Genomic DNA, 16,926 nt, shown 5'->3' with positions numbered 1-16,926 from the left:
AGTATGTACTCATTTTAAATAATTATTAATTAATCATTAACTATAATACACAAACAAACAAAAAAAACCTTCCAATCATTTGTTTACATTCAGCTCTTACGAGTACCAAACGATCGCCAAGCAATCACTTTTCCTAGGACACAGTAAGCTATAAATTTTCATTAGTATCTCTCTTCAACTAAAGAAACTACCAAACAGTATAATAACCATTCATTTATATTCTTTATTCTATCTTTACCTAATGGAGATACCAAGTTACTGACAGCTACATATACGTAACGTAATATTAAAACAGAAGAAGAATTTTAGAAAATACGTAGTATTTGTTGGCTTCCATGATAGCAGTCTGATTTATTTTATATTTTATGATATCTAATTCACAATTTTTTTATTCCATACCAACACCCTTAATTAAGGGTGAGCGAGCCAGAAACTCTGGCATGACCATATAGCTTTTTCTCTTGTATATTTAGCAATATTTATACCTTAGAAATGAGTGCTATAGGAACATTTCACTGGGCGACACAGGTCACTGCCCAGAAATAGATTTTTCCTTTGTCAAAATCTCTTTATTAAGCAACCATTAACTATAATAAACAATCAAACAAAACAAAAAAAAATGCTTCCAACCTTCTGTTTACGTTCAGCACTTACGAGTACCGAACGATCGCCAAACAACCACTTTCTCCTAGCACACAGTACGTACAGTAATAAAATTTTCATTCTCTCTCTACCAAACAGTATAATAACCATTCATTTCTATTCTTTATTCTATCTTTACCTAATGTATTTTTTTTTTATCAAATGTATTGTATGAATAAGTTTTTCAATTTACAGCATCCTTTTACCAATAGAATACATAAAGCACAAGGGGTAGATGCTGACCAATAGGAGAGCAGGATCTTATGGGGTGACTAGCATTAGGAACCAATGGGAGAGCGGGAGGATGGTGACGAGTTTGCTCAGTTGGCGGGACGCTAGTTTTAAAATTGTTTTCGGTGGTCCGGGCGAATCTCGGGACTTTACAGCAGCAACCTTTCGTAACTTGAGCAATTTTCGTATGTAGAGCCATAAAATTTTTCGTATTTACCTTCGTATCTCGAGTTTTTCGTAAGTTGAGCCTTTCGTATGTCGAGGTTCGTATGTCGAGGTACCACTGTATATGTTTCATTATAGCTGTCAGTGACTCTGTATCTCCATTAGGTAAAGATCGAATAAAGAATAGAAATGAATGGTTATTATACTGTTTGGTAGTTTCATTAGTTGAAGAGAGATAATGAAAATTTATGACTTACTGTGTGCTAGGAAAAGTGGTTGCTTGGCGATCGTTCGGTAATCGTAAGTGCTGAATGTAAACAAAAGGTTGGAAGCTTTTTTTTTTGTTTTTTTTGTACTATAGTTAATCATTAATTAATAATTATTTGAAATTAGTACACTGATTATTTATACATTTTGTTGGCATATTCTAAGCTTTTAGCTTCTTAGGTTTAGATGTCAGAATCATAGACTAGGCTACAGTAGCAACTGCTAACATAGGCTAGGCTTATTGCTAAGAGACATATGCTAAAGTCCTAATACAGGCAGTCCCCGGGTTACGACGGGGCTTCCGTTCTTGAGATGCGTTGTAAGCCGAAAATCGTTGTAAGCCGGAACATCGTCAAAAATCCTAAGAAAACCTTACTTTTAATGCTTTGGGTGCATTGAAAACTATGTAAACTGCATTCTTATGGCTTTTTCATAAAAAAAACCTTCAAATATTGATTATTTTGCATTTTTGGAGTCATATTTCATCTCCCAGATGAGCGTTGTAGGCGTCGTAACCCTGGAACATGCGTCGTAACCCTAGAAATAACGTCTATTGACAAGCGTCGTAACCTTGGAACGTCGTAAGCCGACACCGTTGTAACCTGGGGACTGCCTGTATATGCAGTAAAAATGGGGTTGAACATTACATGCAGTTGAATATTACTCAAGTATGTACAGTATTTTGCCTTTTTGGAGTCATATTTCTTCCATCGGATTGGCGTCGTAACCCTAGAACATGTGTTGTAAGCCTGGAAATATAATTTGCTGGGGTGTTTTTGTAGGGCTTGGAACAAATTAGGCAATTTACATGTAAAATGCGGTTCAATATACAAAAAGCTCATGTTACGAAGGCCGCCTCAGAACAGATTAATTTCATATGTCGAGGTACCACTGTACATGTATGCATTGCATTAAGGTAACCTACACTCTTGACTTTTGTGTTTGCTTGCCTTTCTCTTTCTCTTCATTTTTTTTTCGTTAAGAATTTGGCATTTGCTTACCTTGCTCCCCACTGGTTTATGCTTTATAAACTAGTAGTTTTTTGACAGAGGGAAAGCAGAGTAAAATATGTATGTGTAACACTATTATACCTTATCAAGTACAGTAAGAGAGAGAGAATGATAGAGAGAATTCCATAGTTTATCTCATGATAATGAAATACTTTTAAACCCAATATTCAGGTTGATTAAAACTTAAAATATTTACCAAAAAAAGTAATGCAGTAAGGTCATGTGACACTTGTTTACATTCCACTATGGTGGCCGTGGTACCTTAAAACCTAGCTTTCATATTTTGAATTTGAACTATTATATTGATGGAAGTGTTAAAAGATGAATGAAATTGTGATAATACATTTACAGCTGCAGTACTACTGTATAGTAATTAATCTCTTGGGTTTATTACATACCATTGGACGGTGAATTGCCTATAGACTTGTAATAAACCATTGATGTTTTGATTTTTTACAACTTTGATGATGTAGTTGTGATAATTCTTGTTAAGAAACTGTTTAAAGAGAATTTTGTCAACTTCTATAATATATTTTTATTTTAGCAGTAATAAAAATAAATACTTAGTTTGGTAACCCAAGCTTGCCTTAGCCTAACTTAGTCTCTGAAACAAGGTAGGGTAGCCTAGCAAGTTCTGAATAATCAGGCAAGGTTCTCCACAGTATCATCCAGACTTGTGAAGTCTTAATGTTATTTTGTGTTTGTGTATGTCATGTGTGAACACTTACAGAAACCTGGTTGCAATATTCCTGTCTTTAATGTGGTGTATTTTGGTGAAAGCATTACTTTCATTTTTTAAAAACTTTCTTTTCAGATTTGAAGAATTGGAGAGAATGACATTTAGTGCATTGGGATCAAAGGAATTTATGAAAGAAAAAGAAAGGGCAAGAGAAATTGAATTTATGTGTCTTTTGGCATGTATTTACAATGATAGCTCATATTTTGCATATAACATTATGCGCGAGTTAGTTATCAAGAATCCTGAGAGTGAGAGGTGCTGGAATCTGCTAAATTTAATTATATCTAAGGCTGATGATTTTAGGCATAATCGTTTCCTTCTTCGACTGACTCACAAGCATCCTGATTTAGTAGCATTAGACCTACTTAATGGTCATAATTGCCTGGTAGCAGGGACATACAAATATTCTTTAGCTCAATATATACAAGCATTTAAACAAGACCCTAGTAATCCTCTTATTCCACTGATGTTAGGATTGACATTCACCCACATGGCTTGTCAAAAATTTAGTGGAAAAAAGCACTCTCTTGTTGTTCAGGCTTGTGCTTTTCTTAACACCTATGTAGAAATGAGAGGGGAATGTCAAGAGTCTATGTACAATATGGGAAGAGCATTTCATCAACTAAATTTATTGCCTCAAGCTGTTCACTACTACAAGCGTGCTCTGGAATTCCCTGCAGTGGAGTCTCCTCCAGATGGACCAATGCTCGATTTATCTCGTGAAATTGCATTTAATCTTGCTCTTATTTACCAGAGTAGTGGATCTCCTAATTTAGCAAGAATGTACTTATTCAGATACATTCAGATTTAAATCTCTTATATGGGAAGTACTATCAGTTTAATTTGTGAAGAGTGGTTAGAGTAATTTTCTTGTGACTTTATATCATTATATTTTAATTGTTTTGCAATAAGAGTCACAAAGTATATGTCTAGAGTTAATTTCAAAATAGAAATATATATGCCCATGTTTTGTTTAGAATATCTTGGAAGTCAGTATGATTGCCTAACATCAAAATGATAAGTCTTTATCAATCTTGCTGTAATTTTATACAGTAGATATTGTTAAGAGGCAAGAAAATATGGTAGTTACATTGTTTAGCTTTTTGCCTCATATTCCTTTTTTAGCAGTGACAAATACATGTATTTTTTACATATTTTTTCAGTTATCTGTATCAATAGTGATTTTATTATTGACTTCAAGTTTCAGTCAATCAAGTAACAGGTCTGTCTGTTTCACCATCCAGGATGTATGGTGAGAGACACACACACTTGATACTTAGTTGGAACAGGATGTCAACGATAAAATCATTGTTGATTCAGATACGTAATTCAAAGTTATTTTGTATATATTAAAGATTCATTTTTGATACTTAACTACATTTTTCACAACTTTAAGTACATACTAGGTTATTCCCTTTAAAATGTGTAAATATCTGTGCCTATTTGTTCGTAGAATTCAACTATTTCAATTGTTATTCAGCAATTGTACCTGAATATAAGTATGTATTGTACACGAATCTTGCCATTGTTTTATTTGTATTATTTAGTTGGTTTGTCATGTTTGTGTGCTGACATTTTTATTTTATAGAATCCTTTATCTTTCAAAAGCCTGTCATATGGTAAAGCCTTTTTGTGGGGTTTTAACTGTCTAGCCCTGGTTTATAGAAATTTATTTATTTAGCTTATGGATAGGGTTTTGTATAGTCTTATTCTTCTTCTGACTTTTGTAGTGTATATGCTTTGTTTTGTCTGTTTTCATCTTTTCACCATCAGTGAATGTATTTATTTAGTTGTTCCGACGCCGTATACTTACCCTGAATTACTATCGTAGGAGAATCCTGGATGTCAATCAGGTACCGACCAGAAAAAACTGGTTATTCTCTCCAGACCCGCAGCCAGGTATGTGCCCCAGGGTCGAAGATCACAACCTCTGACCTGCATTCCTTTCCTGGTCGCTGTAGCATTCACACGCTCCAGCTTGTCATCCGTTACCGACCTGTTTCCCTTGTCTTTCCCTATGTGTGGTGTGTGTGCTGCGTGTGTGTAGTCTTTCAGGTTTTCATGGAGTCTTCGTTGCAGCGGTGTTGCCCAGGTCCTGAGGGCAGGGCCTGTGGGACCTTCTTGTCGCCTTTCAAGATAGATCCCCACACTTTGTGCAACAAGTGTTGGGGTCGCCCTTGTTTGCGGGAGGCCATATGGAGAGTGCACCGCGTGGTTGGATCATTAATGGGATCTGGCCTCAACCAAGCACAAGAAGCCTCGCTCTCCTTCCAAGAAGGCTTAATCGGAGGTGCCACGGAGTAGGAGTACTAACTGTTGCCCTGGAGGTCCTTTGCTGTCGCCTGCTTGCTGTCAGGATTCCCTGACAGAGCGTTCGGAGTGTTCCCCTGTCCCCTCCCAGCGAGGGGATCTAAGTGAGCCCGTTGCCAGGTCCCCGCAAATGGCGGGACCCAAGGAGTCTGTTTTGGTGAAGGATGTACCGTCAGATGATTCCGCTTTTTTGCAGGTGTGCTGGACTCATGGTGGCCTGCCGGGCACTCCATCCATGGACACACTGGTTGCTGCGCTATGCGCCTCCAAGAACTTGCCACCAGCTGAGGAGTGCGCTGGTCCGGAGCCGGGTGCTCTGCTCGGTCCACCCGGGATCCCTGTGGGACTTTCCTCCGCGATCCCAGCCACCTCTCCGGAGGTGGGGGATCTTCCAGGTAGGCGACGGAGCCGACGGATTCATCTGGTGTTCCCCCTGGCCCGTGGTCTGGCACTCCCCGTACACCAGGTAGGTCCCCCCTAAGGGAGGAGGCGTTCCCATTCTGGGGCCCCTCCTTCCCCCCTTACTGGGACGGAGGCTCTCGCTAGAGGGAGCTCCCTGGGGGAGGGTCTCTCCGTTCACTCCCACACGGATCACCCCGGCTGCACCTCCCTCTCACCTCGGAACAGGAACCGCCGCAGAAGAGACAAGAGGAGAGGCTGCTCATCGGAAGAGAGATCGTCGTCGGGTGGTTCCTCCTACAGGTTGTTGAGGAGGAGGCTCTATCACTCCAAGAGGAGATGCTACGGGAGGAGTCGAGGTCGTTCTTTCTCCTTCTTCCCGGATCGTAGGTCCAGATCTCCCCGTCGTAACCGGGACTGCAGGGGTCGGAGTAGGAGTGGCTGTCGCCAGGACAGGTCGCGCTGTAGGCGCTGTCACTTGCTGGCCTCCCGGTCTCTGAAGTCGGCTCCCAAATGCACTGCTCCCTCGAGGTCCCCCCATGAGAGGGGCCTCCCCCCCTCCTGGGGTTGTCCCCCTGTGGCTCTGGTGGATCCTATACCAGCGTCGGTGGCCCCAGCGGCCTTTGCACCAGCCAGGCGGGCTCCTTCCTGTTCAGGACCTCCACTCCCACCCGTTACACAGGAGGAGTGGAGTGTTCCACTCCAGTGCTCAACCGGCTGAGCTTCCCCCTCATCCAGAAAGTGGCCCATGACTGCCCCTCCAGCGTGGGCGGACCCTCCCTTCCCCGGGGGTGCCTCAGTTAGAAGTAGAGGGCTCCGTTTCGGCCCGGCAGCCCACTCCTGTTCCTGCAACTGGTAGCAGGGCTGTCCTTGTCGAGAGAGGAATTTGAGGAGGACGCCTTCGCTCTCACCAGTCTTCAGAGCCCCCTGGAGGGCCAAGGTGCCACAGACGAGGGCTCTGTGTTCCACAGGGTGCTTGGGTTGATCTGGGTGCAGAACGGTTTGGCGGAACTCCCCACTCCCCCAGACTCCAGGAGACTCTTGGTGGTAGACCGACTCTTTGGGGTAAGGTGGAGTCCAAACCTTCCCTGTCCCTCCCCCAGGCCCCCTACTCAGCCAAGGCCCTGGAACAGGTGGAGGAAGTAGTAGCAGGACCCAAGAACTCCCTGAGGGCCCTGGGCTTGCTGAAGCTCTTTCTGGCTGCCAAAGCCAGGCAGAGAAAGTTATACGCGCCAGAGGGTATGTACCTGGCCCTGAAGACAGTAGAGGGCCCTCTCACAGCCCTCTTGCCGGACTGTTCGGGGGAGAAGTTATTGGCAGGTCCCATTTCCTTCTCCCAACAGGAGGCCATGGCCATGGAGTCCACGGCGTCGACCTCCATCTACGTTGCGTCGTGGGTGGACCACTGGACGGGCGCAGTCACCAGCTTCGCGACGGAACTTGACCTGCAGGACAAAAGCGAGTTGGCCGCCTTCAAGGAGTTGGTGCTGTCAAGGGGCAAGTCTCTGGGCTTCCTGACCACCCAGCTGCTGACCCAATGGACTAACTGGGTCCTGAGGCAGAGAGATGTGATTCTTGCTCGCCTCCTGAGGGGCTTCCCGGACAGGGAGGTGAAGGCCCTCCGGAATGCTCTGGTGTCAGGGGAACCCCTTTTCCTGGATTGCCTGGTGGAGGAAGCCATAGAATGGTGGAGGAAGGCGAACCAGGACTTCGTCGTCTACAGGGTGTCGTCCTTGTGCAGGCAACCAGCGCCACGGCGTAGTATCAAAACCCAGAAGCCAAGACATGGACCCAAATTGGGGGTAGGGGCCCCCTCGGGTATTTCGGAACCATCTGCAGGAGGCTGGGGCCATCAGGGAACTCAGCCCTCCTCCAGGGCCACTAAGGCCTCCTCTTCCTCTTTTAGAGCCAGGCCCACGTCCTCTTGCAGAGGTAAAGGCGGCCGCTTCTCTAGAGGAAAGTAGGAGGCAAGGCCTCCTACCTGACTTGAAGCCTCGGGTGGGCGGGTGCCTCTCCAATCATTGGCGGGACTGGGAGTATCTTGAGGCCAATCCCTGGACTGTCCAGGTCCTCAGGGACGGCTACCGGATCCCCTTCCAAGACGTAAAACCTCCCCTGATGGGGGAGCCGGACAGGGGGCGTTCAGCCCTGGATCCTCGGTCATGGGGAGGCTCTTCAACTGGAGGTCCTGTCTCTATTAGAGAAGGGAGCCCTGTCCATCCACAACTCATATGTCCTCAAGACTGAGTTCAAGATGGAGATCCCTCGCTCTGTGCTGGCGGCCTTGAGGGAAGGGGACTTCATGCTGTCCCTGGGCCTCAAGGATGCATACTTTCTGATCCCAGTACGCCCCTCCAGCAGGAAGTACCTCCGCGTAAGGTGGGAGGAAATGACGTACCAGTTTAGGACCCTCTGTTTCGGCCTGTCCACAGCACCACAGGTATTCACGAGAGTGTTCTCCCTTGTGTCTGGCTGGGCCCACAAGAAGGGCATGTGTCTCCTGCTGTACCTGGACAATTGGCTACTCCTTACTTCCTCAAGGCATCATCCTGAACTGGGAGAAGTCGCACCTGGAACCCACCAACGGGATGGTGTACTTGGGAGTGGATCTAGATACAGTGAGAGCCAGGGCGTTCCCGTCGGAGGAACGAATTTCCAACTTGAAGGACGTAGCGACCCCTTTCCTGACAGACATGCCCCGGCCAGTTAGAGAGTGGCAGAGGCTGATAGGCCACCTCATCTCCCTGGAGAAGCTAGTACTACCTCAGGGAAGGCTGAAGATGAGGCCCATCCAGTGGAACTTGAAGGACGGGTGGGCCTCGGACGGGAAGAACCCATGGGAGCTGTTAACTCCCTCAGCCGATGGCGGATGCCCTTCGTTGGTGGTTAGACGACACGAACCTCTGGCCGGGGTTCCCGCTGGCGGATGTTCCTCCGGAGATGCTCTTATTCACAGACACATCGAGGGAGGGCTGGGGAGCCCACCTACAGTCAGAAATGAGGGGGGGAGTGGTCGGATCGGGAGTGCGAGCTCCATATTAACAGCCTGGAGCTCCTGGCCATCCTCAAAGCACTACAAGCCTTCGAAACCAGCCTGAGACACAACGAGTGGCATTCATGTGTGACAATGCCACTGTCGTTGCTTACATAAAAAACCAGGGGGGTCTGAGATTGTGACCCCGGTGCGCCTTGGCAGAGGTTGTACTAGAAAGGGTGGAGAACGCCGGAATCTCCCTGTCAGCAAGGTTCATTCCGGGAAAGAGGAACGTGATCGCCGACGGACTCAGCAGGCAAGGCCAGGTCCTAGGGGCAGAATGGTCCCGACACCTGTCAGTAGCGGGTGAGATGATCGGGAGGTGGGGTTCCCCCTCCATGGACTTGTTCGCAATGAGCCTGAACCACAAGCTCCCAGTGTTCTGCTCTCTGGTCCCGGGCCTGGCAGCGGTGTGGGAAGACGTGTTCCAGCACCCCTGGGACCGTCTAGACCTCTGCGCATTTCCCCCCTTCAGAGTCCTCAGGCAGGTCCTCAATTGTCTCCGGGCCTCTAAAGCCACAGTCATGACCTTTGTAGCCCCCAGGTGGCTAGACAGAGACTGGTTCCCGGACCTCCTGGAGATGTCCACCCAAGAACCCTGGGAACTCCCCCGAAGGCCGGACCTTCTAAGGCAGCCCCACTTCGAGAGGTTTCACGAGGGCCTGGATGCCCTCTGCCTTCACGGGTGGAGGCTATCAAGCTCCTCCTGAGCAAGAGGGGTTTCTCAAGCAAGGTGGCTTCCTGCATGTCGGGATGCCTTAGGAAGTCCTCTGCAGCAGTTTACCAAGTGAAGTGGAAGCTCTTCTTGGCCTGGTGCAAGGGACAGAACTTGGACCTCCTACGGACCAAGATTCCCATGTCGCGGAATTCCTAGTCCATCTGAGGGAGGACAAGGGGCTCTCCATCGCAACCATCAAAGGGGTCAGGGCGGCTTTGAGCCAGGTCTTTTATCAAAGAGGGGTAGACCTAGGGAATTCCAAGTACTCCCTGCTTAATAGGGGCTTTGAGCAGGCATGCCCCCCCAGGTCCCTGACAGTACCTTGTTGGGACATGGCCAGGGTCCTGGATGCACTTAAAAAAGCGCCCCCTTCGAGCTGCTCAAGGATATTACAGACAGAGCTCAAACTCAAGACAGTCTTCCTCTTGGTCTTAGCATCCTCCAAGAGGGTTGGGGAGCTTCATGGCCTCTCCTACCAGGTGTCCCACTCAAGGGGATGGAGGGATCTAACTTTCAGGTTCGTGCTGTCCTTTGTAGCCAAGACTCAGAACTCGTTGGTTTTGGACGAGCGGTTCGTGGAGTTTTCCACTGCAGCCCTACCGATGTCAGAGAACCCTAAGGATCTGCTCCTTTACCCAGTCAGGGCGGTAAGGAAGTACCTCAGCAGGACGGAAGGACTCTGCCCCGGTATTCAAAACCTGTTTGTCTCTACCTGGTGCGAGAAGAGGACGGTCGCGAAGAACACCATCTCCTTCTGGTTGAGGGAGACCATCAGGAGAGCCTACTATGAGGGGGCTGGGCCACCTCAAGGTGCGAAGCCCCATGATATCAGAGTTATAGGCACCTCCCTGCCTTTCGCCAAGAACCTGACCATCGGCCAGATCCTCCAGGCAGGGGTGTGGAAGAGGCAGTCCACCTTTATGGCCCATTACCTCAAGGATTGCACGAGGAGGTCTCTTGATGCTTTTGAGATCGGGCTGGTGGTTGCAGGCCAGCAGAGGGTCTAGTCTAGCTGGGGGTGGGTGGGATTCGTCGTATGAATGTGAGTGTATGATGTGTGTTTTATCCTTCCTCACTCCCCCTTTCCCTACTGGGCCTTCGACGTAATCGTCAAAATTCCTCAGCCATTAGGTGAGTCTATGTGAGGGACATTATATGCTTACAAACCCTTGCATTACACTCATAGAGAGTTATTCCCTCCCCTACCCACCAGTCAGGATCAGCTCTATTCGGTGGAGGGATCCCTACCTGCGCCCTAATCCAGCAGAATGGGTCCCCCCCCCCTCCTTCCTTCCTTCCTGAAGGAGGCTGACCTCTTCCTTAGACGGGACTCATCCTTCCCTAGATACTCCCGCCTCCTAAGGAATAAGTCTCCTACGATAGTAGTTCGGGGTAAGTATACAGCGTCAGAACAAATCACAAATTTTGAGTAATTTGTATTTTTCCTAGCTATACTTACCCTGAACTACAGAATTTTTACTCCCACCCTTCCGTCCCTGCGTATCTGAAGGCAGGAGTTCTAGAGGTGTGGAAAGGACTGCAAGTCAGAAGTTGTGATCTATGACCCTGGGGCACATACCTGGCTGGGGGTCGGGAGGGAATAACCAGTTTTTTCTGGTCGGTACCAGATTGACATCCAGGATTCTCCTACGATAGTAGTTCGTGGTAAGTACTATAGCTAAGAAAAATACAAATTACTTAAAATTTGTGATTTTTGGTTAGTAATTACTTTTTAAGCATTGTTTTCATTGATATTAATAACTATTCTTTATATTTGAAGTATTTTGCGTTAAAATTTGTTATTAGTCGCAGCCATTATGCAGATTATCAGTTTGAGGTTTTGCTTATGTTCCTTGTTTCATGAGAAACTGTACTTCTGTACGTACAGGCTTTCAAAGATCCTTTTCTAAGATGCTGAGTGCTGACAGATAGGACAGATAATGATGATTCTCTATGATGGGAACAGCTATGCAGAATGAATGAATATATACACTTTGTTCTTATACGATGCCAGAACTGTACTATTCATACATGGAATATCCTTCAGAGCATGCACAGGAACAGCTGTGTACAGGTGACTAACAAGGAGGGTACTCAGGTGGAGATTGGGGAAGAGAGGATGCCCAGTTTAACCTGCCACTGTTTCTCTGCAGTGATGGAGTTGCGTTATTCTTATTGCCTGTGTGCCAGTTAAATAATTGTTGTGCTTTGTGTGCGCTTGGGCACTCTTTGTGCTTTTCAGAGCTGATTTGTATGTACTGAGTATTTCCTGTATGCGACAGGTATTTTGCTTTTTGTTTTGTGTGTTTTGTTAACCTTTGATGACTCTCTATTCCTAGGGAGAGTAAGAAGGAGCAATGGTACTACTAGGGCCATGGTCAACTCTGTAATCGATTTGTCCCTACTACAATTTTATTCACATTCAGTCTGTATTTCTTGAAGGGAAAAGAATGTACTCTTGATTTTCATCCTGTCCTGTTTGAGCTGCTTGGCCTTATCTGTTGGAGCATTATGGGGAGAAGAAGGAGAAAACTAAGAAAGATCCCTCTCCTTCATAGCCCCACGCCAGAAGTGAGGCAAAGTCCTTCCAGAGCTTTAATCCACCCCAAAAAACCATTCCCCTTCCTTCATTCCCAAGTACTTCCTGCAGTGCCAAGCCTCCATTTATTAAACCAATTCCTCCCTCTGATGAGCAGGTTAAATGAAATCTGTGATGCAGTTGAGGAAATTGTGGCTTTTCTTTAATATTACAGGTTCTCCTCTCAGCATTATCCGACTCCTTGGCTGGGTATGAAGAGGTACATTTTCAGATTTCTCGACTGGGCACGAGGGGATACAACAGAATTTTATTTTTCTTCAGCCCTGGCACTGACCCTTTCCACCACATCCACCTCCCACGAGATAACCCCCAATTAGCAGACCATGGAAGTCATCACCTCCCTCCACCGTCCCCCAGCCCCTGTCTGACTTTCAGTTCATTTTGGGAATCATAGAGGCTTATGGCTGTGAGAAAATGTTCCTCTCACTCACTATTGCCCTCCCCATCCTCTCTTTCATTGGCTCCTTAGCTCTCCCCTACCACCAGAGATCCCTGTCTGTCCCCCACCTTCCGGCAATCAATGGTACAGGCAGAGATGTACCCCATTTCCTCGTTACTTGGACAGGAACCATGCTCGATCTTATCCTCCTAGAACTCTCTCAAGCTCTCACAAGAACTCTAGGTCACAGGCGTTCTTGTTCCACCCACCATTCCAGGGGCAGGCACTCCATAAGGGAGAGCTGCTCCCCCCTTAGGGCTTTTTTGTGTGTACAGAAGCAAACAGGATTGCCACTCCTCACTGTTGTTCATCATCTCCAGACTGTATGTAGATGGAGGGAGTCCTAATTTTCTCATTAGTGCAAGAGGAGACCATTCTCCATGCCAGCTTTCAACACGCAGTCTTCACATAGATCAAGGGGGCCAGGTCTTGATGTAGAGAGAGAGAGAGAGAGAGAGTCTCTTCTGCACCGTATCCACATCCCGCCAAAGGCTGGACTGGTGAGGCATTGTCCCCCTGTCCTACTCATCCTCTCTGCTTCCCTCCTACTCCAAACTACTCCCACCCCCTCATTTTGGGACCACCTTTACGTGGTGAGGGGGCTCTCGAACCTCAGGAATCTCTTCCCAGGTTCGAACCCAAGAGTCCCATATGACATTATATATTTTCGAGTAAACTTATGTGGACCTTTCCATTTTTTGCCAAAATTTTTGAAAGCAAATAAATGAGAAAACATATCATGGCTTAACGTGGAGTTAAATCCGAAGCTAAATAGTGAGAACTGTGGTAGATCCATCATCTACCGACAATGTTCGGACCTGTTTTTCAGGCGGAACTATTCTGTGGAGCTGGACCACGGATTCCAGGGGGGGCCTGGTTCTAGGAATAGAACTCTCGGCATTCTATCCAGTTTGCCCATAATGTGATTAGGATGGGGATAATTGTATTAACATAATACTCTTAGTCCTAGCAGCAGGTTCTGCTTACACCTTGGGCCATACTAATCATGTTATGCCATCCCCATTTTGGGGTAGGGTAGGGATGCGGACATTTGGGAGTCCTTTCTCACTTGTGCCTTTGGCAGAAAATTTAACTTCGCGAAGGGCAATGATATCTTTTCAAGAATTTTTTTTTTTTTTTTTTTTTGTGTGTGTGTGTAAAAACTCAAAATTTATGAACTGTGAAATAAATGATTTGAGTACCCCTGGGCCCCATGATGGAAAACTACGGCACAGTTGATGACCATTGGCACGTCACTCCCGAATTTCCTAGGTACTGCCACAAGTAGTGAAAGTACTATAAAAGATACAAAGGAAACACCCTGTTCCAAGTAAAGCAGCAGAGCCAGAAAACCAAATAGAGTGCATAAATACAAAAGAAACAAACAAAATAAATTGGTAAACTCCAATATCGTAACAATGGAAACCATATATGATGAACAATAATTCTGAATTAGAGACAAATAATCCTCTCAGCAATACAGAAAAATATAAAAAAATCATAATAGACAAGCAACATACATAAAACAAGGACCAAAAAGAAACAAAAATTACCGACTTAATCCCACATTGGTACATTTTGATGACCTCTTTGGACCAGATAATTGGTCAAGATTTCTAGTCCTCAAAGCTGACAACAAAATCTCAGCAGCGATGCTAGAAAACAAATTACTTAACATATATCCAACACAAGACATGGAATCAGACGACATCAAGGACAATGAATGGCTTATCCAAGTAACCAATAAAAAGCAGTCCACTGCCTTTTTAAGTATAAACAGAAAATAAATAATATAAAGGTAATAATTACAAGCCATGAAACATTGAATTATGTACAGGGTACAGTCATCCTACCCAATAGCGAGCAGGAGCTTCCTTCAAAACAACTATTGCTAGACTCCCTAAAATTGAGATATAACAATATCCACGATTTAGAAATATACTCTATTTCAAGTAGGAAAGATAAAAGTAAAAATATCAACATTGCCAAAATAAAATTTACAGGCCATTTAAAATAAAAATTCTTGGACAAAATAGAGAAGTTCGTCCTTTTGTTCCTAAACCATTACAATGTACACAGTGCTCAAGGTATGGACACACATACAAAAGATGCCGTAATAAAGCTATATGTGCAGTCTTGTGCATCAGATGACCATACCACTAATTGGAACTGTAAACAATCAAAATGTATTAATTGTGGACTAGCCCATCACGCAAAATCTAAGGAGTGTCATTTACCAATATAAACACCAAACTTCAAGTTTGTTAATAAATAGGACAGGAATGTCAGTCATGGAAGCCAGACTTGAGCTAAAAGTAAGAGGCGTTAACAATCCATCCAAAACCCCCACCTTTTCAAATGTGACTAAAAATCAAGACATCAAACAGCACAATGACAAACAAGATAGTATAAACATGGAACTGGATTTCATACCAATAATACTGAAACCCAAAATAAAAGTGATATTACAACAACCAATACCACCACCAACATAGATGATTCAGTTATCCATGGAAAAGAACTTCCAATAGAAGAAGAATTAAATAATGATGATAATCGAACTGGCAAAAAGAAAAGAATTCTAGAAAGAACCCCACCTAAGGGAAAAAAAAGTAAATATTGAAAATTACAATCAATCCAGAGAGACTCCAACTACACCAGGAGAACATTTTAAAAAAGATATTAAACTAACCTCATCACAAGTGGAAATACACAATTACCCTCAATCTCAATCAAACAGCCAACATCTGGACAGTAAAGATCACTCTTTACAATTTCCATCAAATAATACTAATGAAAATCATACCATTAAACCAAACCAAAATATAACTATCACCCCCCAACCATCCACAAGACCGAAATATCCCATTAACAACAACAAAACAAAATAACCCCTCAAACCAACAGTCCTTATCACTACAGAAAAGGAACAATAGAATTACAAAACCAGAAATTTCTAAAGCTAGACCAAAAACTTCTGAACCAATAATTAACATTACCAAACATGCTTCATCTTGTGGTTGTAATGAATGCTTTGTAAGTACATATAACCAACTAACTACCAAGACAGAGGACACAGTACGAAATTGTATTGACAATTTTACCAAATTAAGGAGGTGCCCTTTAACACACCAACATGAGAACGAATTATGTTCTGAATCCTTAAAATACTAAAAGGAAATTATAAAATCAAAAATAGACTTATTAATATTCAACTATGAAAAACAAACAACTGCAGAATCTAATAACCAACATACAAATACAACGATTAAAAAACCACAAATAAATTCAAATGCATATAAACTACGAGATAAAGTAAAATCAGCAATCAATTTACAGAATTTAACACCAATTCCTCCCAATAATGGAATATAAAATCATTCAATGGAATATAAATGGTCTCTTAACCCGAACTACGTCTGGGTGAATTACAAAGAATCATACGAGATCACAACCCAATGTGCATATGTCTACAACATATAGGAAGTAACCCTACAAATATCCAACACTATAAAATTGCCTGTTATTCACCAACTGACGGTGGAAAATTAGGCACAGCCCATATACGTTCATAAATAGCATTACATATGAACCTGTTGACATACCATCTATGCCATATCAAATAACATCAATTAAACTGTATATGCCTGATAAAAGTAAAATTACTATTTGAATTTATATAACCAACCAAATTTCAATGCAAATTTCAGTGAGTTTTCTGAACTTATTAGCAAAAGTATACAGGAACCACTACTTATAGTAGGAGATTTTAATGCACATAAATCCTTTATGGATATTAATAACCCCACTGACACATCCGGAATCAACATAGAGAATACTATAATGAAACACAATCTGTATTGTCTCAATGAAAGCGAAGTTCCAACATATTTTTCAAATACACACCTAACCTTTTCTTCATTGACATTTCATTATGTTCAAATGATGTAGCGGAGAAATTTGAATGGAACGTCCTAGACGATTCATACACAAGTGACCATTTCCCAATCATTCTGAACTACTTAAGTAATGTCAAAAAAGTCAAAATATTGCCACCTACAAGATATAATATCCAAAAAAGCTAAACTGGATAAATATTTCCTATACACACGAAACATACCACCATTCCCACATAATGAAGATCACAATACTACATGTGAATCCTTCTCAAACTTCATAATAAATGCTGCAGATAAAAGTATTCCAAAACCAAAACACATTCCACAAAATCCCCTGTCCCATGGTGGAATCCAACATTAACAACATTAAGTAAAATAAAACATATATTGAGTCGCAATCTAAACAGACTCAAAACTCGCCTTAAAATCACTCAACAAAATGCCCTATAGTATAAACATATTAAACAAAATAGT

The 16,926-nt window shown here is 43.9% G+C and overlaps 1 protein-coding gene across 1 annotated transcript in view; it reads left to right on the top strand.

Moving 5' to 3' along the window:
- LOC135210964 (general transcription factor 3C polypeptide 3-like) overlaps positions 1 to 13,517 on the top strand; it is a 641,134-nt gene extending 627,617 nt beyond the window's left edge. The window contains exon 14 of the mRNA XM_064243945.1: positions 3,130 to 13,517. Coding sequence (XP_064100015.1) covers positions 3,130 to 3,865 — 736 coding nt within the window. The 3' untranslated portion in view covers positions 3,866 to 13,517. The remainder of the gene's footprint in view (positions 1 to 3,129) is intronic.
- Positions 13,518 to 16,926: the final 3,409 nt, after the last annotated feature.

This window comes from Macrobrachium nipponense, chromosome 4 (genome assembly GCF_015104395.2).
Source record: "Macrobrachium nipponense isolate FS-2020 chromosome 4, ASM1510439v2, whole genome shotgun sequence".
Classification (NCBI taxonomy): Eukaryota; Metazoa; Arthropoda; class Malacostraca; order Decapoda; family Palaemonidae; genus Macrobrachium; species Macrobrachium nipponense.
This window is presented reverse-complemented; position numbering and strand designations above follow the sequence as displayed.